The sequence below is a fragment of the Asparagus officinalis genome, chromosome 8, assembly GCF_001876935.1.
Source record: "Asparagus officinalis chromosome 8, Aspof.V1, whole genome shotgun sequence".
NCBI lineage: Eukaryota > Viridiplantae > Streptophyta > Magnoliopsida > Asparagales > Asparagaceae > Asparagus > Asparagus officinalis.
The window spans coordinates 118,301,788-118,308,648 of record NC_033801.1 but is presented as its reverse complement, the minus strand read 5'-3'; the positions used below and the strand labels follow the sequence as shown (position 1 = coordinate 118,308,648).

The 6,861-nt window shown below is 35.7% G+C and overlaps 1 protein-coding gene across 1 annotated transcript in view; it reads left to right on the top strand.

Annotated features, from left to right (window-relative positions):
* LOC109851212 (trafficking protein particle complex II-specific subunit 130 homolog) overlaps positions 1-6,006 on the top strand; it is a 19,068-nt gene extending 13,062 nt beyond the window's left edge. The window contains 8 exon segments of the mRNA XM_020421248.1: positions 1-129; positions 2,097-2,481; positions 2,617-2,707; positions 2,916-3,000; positions 3,555-3,738; positions 4,421-4,707; positions 5,415-5,502; positions 5,602-6,006. The exon segment at positions 1-129 is cut by the window's left edge and continues 11 nt beyond it. Coding sequence (XP_020276837.1) covers positions 1-129; positions 2,097-2,481; positions 2,617-2,707; positions 2,916-3,000; positions 3,555-3,738; positions 4,421-4,707; positions 5,415-5,502; positions 5,602-5,777 — 1,425 coding nt within the window. The 3' untranslated portion in view covers positions 5,778-6,006.

Sequence of the window (6,861 nt, the reverse complement as noted above, 5' to 3'; positions counted from 1 at the left end):
TATGTATTGGGGGTCTTAACAGGACAGATTGGCCACTTAAGATTCAGATCTCATAGCTTCTCCAAAGGTGGCCCTCAGGACAGTGATGATTTTATGAGTTATGAGAAACCAACAAGGCCAGTTCTTAAGGTAATCTTTCTTATTGTTTAGGAGTATGTGTGTTAGACTATTTCTATGTCCATGCACCATGGTTAGGAAATTAGACTATTTCTACGTCCATGCACCATGGTTAGAAAAACTATGTTTGAAAAAAAGAAGTTTTCACCTATCTGCTTTTAAACCTTCTTTTAAAAGGAATGGGCCAAAAAAAGTAAATTAAAAAAAATCATTCTCAACCAATTTATACATGTTTTAATAATTTTTTACATTTAAATTTTTTTTAATAGTCTTCAATAAATAATAATATTACTTCATTTTGATAATCTTTATGTTATATATTTTGTCATCGAGACTTTTTAATAGAACTTATTTAACCACCAGATTAAATAAGATAAAGTAGATACACATCATTTAGTATTTGATAATATTGGATAATATTTTAGAACCATATTTATATAGTAAGTAGCTAGGTGATTGATGTATAAAATTAAACATATATGTAGGATTTTCAACATTTACCTTTCTACATCATTTTAAACAGTATTCACTAGTTATCTGATTTTCCCCCTTTTGTTGTATCAACTTTTCCTTTTTTTTGTGGTGGTATTCCATTTTGCTAACTATTCATGCACATACACAAACGAGCTTATATGCATATCACCTACAAGCATCAAAGTCCTATTGGTATTTCTGCAATAGTTGTTTTATTGAAGAGGTTTTTTCTGTTCTGTTCTGACGCACATTGGCATGTAAATACTTGCATGAATGCACTCACACACGCGCACACACCAGTGCATCACTACTTGCTGGTGTTTAAGTTGATGTAAAGTGCATGTAGAGGCAAATAAATCTGCTCAACCTGAAACAAGCTGAGACAACATGATAGGTAGTATGTATAAATGCGAGGTTGGGTTTGATGTGGTTGATGTTAGGTATGATAGGCTCCGGTTTTTCTTGATACATACCTCAAATCAAAGTCGCATCAAGTTCAAATTTTTGACCAAGACCTGACCTGTGAGGCACTGTGCGGGTTTTGTTTTGGGGGTCAGATTGTTAATGCCCATTGGATTATGGAGTAAAGGATTTCTAACTGATGCTCATTGACTTGGGTTCTTGGTTCTTGATCAATTCTAATCGCATAATATTACCAACACGTATACTAATGCATCAAGTATAGTCGATTAGAGTAGGATGGTAACAGTTAATACTAAAAGAAGTTATCTTTAAATTTCTTTTGATGTTTTCGAACATTTTGGTCTATCTGAGTGTTAGGTATACATATCTTAGTTTAACTAGGTATTTGAACACCTGAGATCAACTATTTGAGCGAAGGCAAGATTCTGGGTACTAAAAGCTTCCAAGTATAAGTGATTACCATATTTTCCTGGTATAATTGGTACCTCAATTGCATACGTGGTGTGCTTGTGTGGTGTGGGTGTGTGCTCACACACGTATGTCTGTGCCTGCATGTGCATGCATAGAACAAGAGTTACAAAAAATGGATGCCCAAAAATATATATTTTTTCTTATATCTATGCTTTGTGCTAAGATATATGGGCAAGTGGGTATGAAGATGAACTTCACTCCTCGATCACCTGGCTGATCTATATATGTAAGTTTGGAGGAAATTGAGTATAGAAATAGATAAACTGTATGCCCTGCTCTTACTCGACACGTTTCTTCGAGGATTCACGGAATACACACTGGTTCAAAATAATTAGGCAACTGTTTAGTTACATTAAGGATGATGAAAATGCTTGCTCCGAGCATCATAGAGACTCCACCAAGACAAGACAAAGTGGATATCTGAGTACTTGTCTCAATCAATGGGGTAGATTTGTTGTCCAGATTCTTGTCAGGAAAAAGTTAATTTTCTTGAAAGGTCTCAAACATTCTATACGATTAAACCACCAACTTGCTATCTAGATTTTAGATTGAATCTTGATGATATGAACAAAAATACCTCATTTAAACCTAATAGCAGTTTTATGTCTCAGGTGTACAAACCAAGGCCTTTAGTTGATGTAGTTGCTGCTGTATCGTCTGCATTGTTAATGAATGAGCTTCAGTGGGTTGGACTGATTATAAAGCCAATGGATTATTCTCTGAAAGGTGCTATCTTACATATAGACACTGGTCCAGGACTGCGAATTGAGGAGTCACATATGGTAGAAATAGAGGATTACACAATGGCAAAAGAGAGGGAAGATCATGCAAGTGACTTAGACATGCCAAGAGGAGGTACTTCCAGTGAATTATTTGAACAGTTGCAGCTTGAAGGTGGTATGTTGACTTTGCCAGAGTGGGCTAGTAATATAACTACAGTTTTGTGGGTTCCTGTCTGTGCTATTGAGAATAGGCTGGCAAGAGGAACATCTGCAGGTAGATGGTTTAATTATGTTGAGTTTATTATCTTATGCATGCAGCTTGTACAAGATATTTTCCTGTGCAATCCCACAGTTAGTAATTTTGATAACACACTTACTGGATAAGACGTTATCTTATGTTTATGTTCAGTTCAACCACAGCGCCAGAGTGTCGTGGATGGAATGAGGACCATTGCTCTGAAACTTGAATTTGGAGCTTGCCACAACCAGATATTTGAGAGGTAACATGCTACGTTTTTCAGCTCTGTTTTTTAAAATCTATATATTCCAATTATCCTTTGTCCGTGCTTTCTGACTTTTGTTGTGCTCCCTTGGTCAACATTGTTTTGGTGAGAAAAAAGTGCTTTCATTACACTTTGATCATTATTATGATGCCGATACAGTACGTATCTCCTTGTTGAATTTTAAATGCAGTATAATTGTTTGCAGGACAATGGCTGTCCATTTCACGGAGCCATTCCATGTCAGCACACGTGTTACGGATAGTTGCAATGATGGAAAATTAGTGTTGCAGGCATGGTTTCAGATACTCTTTTTCTGCAATTTGTGAATACACATTGTTTTCTTTCCTCAGTTTCAAGATTAGTCTTTTTCCTGTTCCCTTATGAACCGACTACCTATCTTTTTATTCTCTTGTCTGTTCTTCTTGATTACAATCACTAAATTTGAGAGCAAGCTTGCCTTCGGATTTAGTGTTTTGGGGAAAAAAGTCTTTCTTTTTTATTATCAGCCCTTCTCGGAGCTGCATCTGAAAACTTGCCTTTTGAATTTTAACTGCCATTGCATACTTTTTTACTATTTGAAATTCTCTCTTCTTAATGTATAACATTTCACAAGGTGAAGAGAAAGAGAAGTTTGTAAACGATGTGCATGTGTGAGTGCATGTGTATTTAAGTGTTTCATTTATTTTTAAAACCCTTGAGAGCTTAAAGCTGCCTGCAAACTGTACCATCTTTTTTTTCCTCTCATTATGCATTTGCTTGTTATAAATCGAATATATTTTATTTTAAGCCTTTTAAGTCACATGTATGGTTAATTGGTATAGCTGATAATGCGTGATGTGTGTAGGTGATACTGCACTCACAAGTGAAGGCTTCTCTGAGTGTATATGATGTGTGGTTGGATCTTCAAGGTGGATTTGTTCACAGTGAAGGAAATGGAAGACCTACTTCAAGTTTCTTCCCACTTGTAATTTCTTCATCGTCTCGAGCTGGAATCCTATTCAGTATCCGTGTGGGTAATATATCTGAAGGTAAATCATTCAAGTATCTTTAACACTGGAATTAATCAAGTAACTTGCCTTCATCTTGTAATTAGACAAGTTTATGAATATATATTATGATGTTAAATAGAGTTTCAGGGGATTATGAACACAATTGGAGTTAATTGGTCATATCACTGGTAACTCTACATTTTAGGACATTGGAAATCTATATGGTTAAAAAAGAGTGGCATAAAGACTCAACTTTACCAAAGCCTTTATTCCAAATTTTTGGAGTAGGCCAAGGTCTGGGGATAAAACTTAAGGAAAGATCATAAATAGTATTGTGATTATGAAAAAATGTAGGAAGAAGCATTTACAGAGACACAAACACACATACAGGGACATGCTAATCCTCATCCTCCTTGACACAGCAGATTTTAAAAAGTACCTCTTAGCAGAAGCATGACGGTGCATTTGACTTATGCACATTCAGTACATATATATATTTTCTGGAAAATATTGGCAACAATACAAATTGGAACAATGCCAGTAAAACAGAACTGTGGTGTACAGTCATTTTTTTTGTACAATAGCATGAGTCCAATGTTTTGTTTTGTGATGAGCACTAATATTTTTCCAAAAGTTTAATGTTAATATTTTGGTTAAGATTCTTTGCTGGATATTGTAGTCTATTGTCTAAATTGAGTATTCATAGTAATGGGTTTTCCAGATCAGGCAGCAGAGTTGCAGACAGACAGCATATTGAATATTAAATATGGAATCTCCGGTGATCGAGCAGTTGGTGCACATACACCTGTGCCATTGAAATCAGGAGAGCAAGGGGAACTTATTTGCAAGAGCTCAATCATTTTGCAGCGGCGTGTCCTTGATCCATGTATTGCTGTTGGATTTCTTCCATTTTCTTCGGACTGTTTACGAGTTGGACAATTGGTTAATATGAAATGGAGAGTTGAAAGATTGAAAGATATGGGGGCTAGTTCAGCTAAACTTAGCAATGTAAGTTATACCTGATACTTGATTTCAGAAACTAAACGAAAGTTGCCTCAGAAACTAAAAGAAAGTTGCCTTCATCATTTAAAGATGCTACTTGTTAAACCACCATTTAAGTTTCTTGAAACTAGAGATTCAGATTTCTGATTTTCTTGAAACTTGAGATTCAGATTTCTGATTGCTGAAACATGATTTGGATTAGAGTTTTTTCGATATTAGTCTCTCCAATTTTAATATTTTGAAATTAGTCCCTCAAACCATTGAAATTGCTATTAGGTCCCCAAATTCTTATAAGTTGTTCAAAAATTAGTCCGTCAAATCATTGAAATTGCTATTAGGTTCCCCAGTTCTTATATAAGTTTTTTCAAAGCAACCCCTCCAATCAAGAGTGGCAGTAGCCAGTAGCTACTAGCAATATATAATAATTGGGATGCCTAATAGCAATTTTCAAAAATTTGATGGCTAATTTCAAAACACTAAATATTTAAGTGACTAATATCGAAAAAGCCCTTTGAACTAATGCTGATTTACAACGAAGTTGGCACTATGAGTCGGATACTGGGGCCTGTCTGCAAGTTGCAGGATGGGCCCCATGTCAGTATCAGTTAGCACCAACCAAGTGCAAGATTGTAGTCCACAATCTTTTGTTGTGAGCTGTTATCTATGCTCCTTATGATTGTATCATTAGTTTAAATCAATCTCTCATGTGACAGGAGGTATTATACGAAGTAGATGCTAATCCAGAGAACTGGATGATTGCTGGAAGGAAGAGGGGACATGTATCAATATCCGAAACACAAGGTTTGATTCAATCTATCTATCGGTTCCATTCTGAGAGAATAATTCTTTTAGAAACTTCATTATTGTTGATATATGTTTCTAACCTCAATAAAGTTGCAGGTTCGAGGATATTGATCTCAGTCACGTGCGTGCCACTAGTCTCTGGTTATGTGCATCCACCTCTTCTAAACTTGCCTGAAGTTGGCGAGGCTAACATAAGTTGCAATCCAGCGGGCCCTCATCTCGTTTGTGTGCTACCCCCAGTGATGAACTCTTCCTATTGCATACCGGCATGATTCTTGTTATCTAAACTTTTACATATTGTACATTGGGAAAAGAAAACATTTAGTTCAATTGCGTCTCCCATTTAATCTGTTCCTATAAACTAAAGAGACCGTGTGGATTACTGTATCACCTTGAGGTTGTAAATTTAGGTTTTTTTTTTGTTATGAACATCTACCACCATTACTAGATTGTAATTTTGTTTTGAAATGGAATCAAATCGAGGGAGACTTGTTATGATTATGATGTGTTGCTTACCTTGTTATAAGGTTTTATATAATTGCTCAAAAAAAAAAAAGTTTTCTTACAGCTTGTAGGACTGAGACTAAGGTGCGCTGTGTTAGAGCATTTTCTGCTTTCTTTGAGAATTTAACATAATTGCAAACAAGTAAGCTGCGGCTTTTATGGACAATATTCTTGCTGGCTTGTTAGCAGCTGTTCGCTTTTTCGTCAACCGTGTGTTCTCTTTTGTATATATGTCCCAGTGTTAATGTTTGATTTGTATCACGGTAACCAATCATATTAACTGACTTCTGCTCTGTCTCAGTTTCTTCGCCGTGGTCATTTGTCTTTGAAATTTGGGGATTTTCTGCATAATATGGATAAATTGCAAGATTGCTAGACAAGGGGTTTTCAAATTCCTATGTAAAATCCGAGTTCTGAACAAGCTAATTATGTTGGAGATTGTTATGTAAAAATGCTAGCTGTGATCAATGCCCTCTTTTTCTTTCCTTTTTTTTTCCCTAAATTTTTATTTTTTTAATTAAAGAAAGAAGCAACAAACCAACATTATGAACTGAAGAAGGGCCATCACTGTCATGATGTGATTGGAAAGTTCTAATATGAATATCCACCAATGTTGACTCAAATAGCTAGAAAGTTTTAAGATGGCTCTCAACGCAACGCTTCGGGTTTAATTCCAGGCGAGGTTGTTTATATATTTAAAAAAAATAAAATAAAATGGGGGGAAAACTAGTGATAAGAGCACAAGGCAACGAGGACAGAACCATGAAAGAGATCTCGGAGGACAGCGAATGGAACATTTTCATCATAGAAGAGAAGATGATGAGATTCACTTGCTTCAAAGGTGAAGCAAAT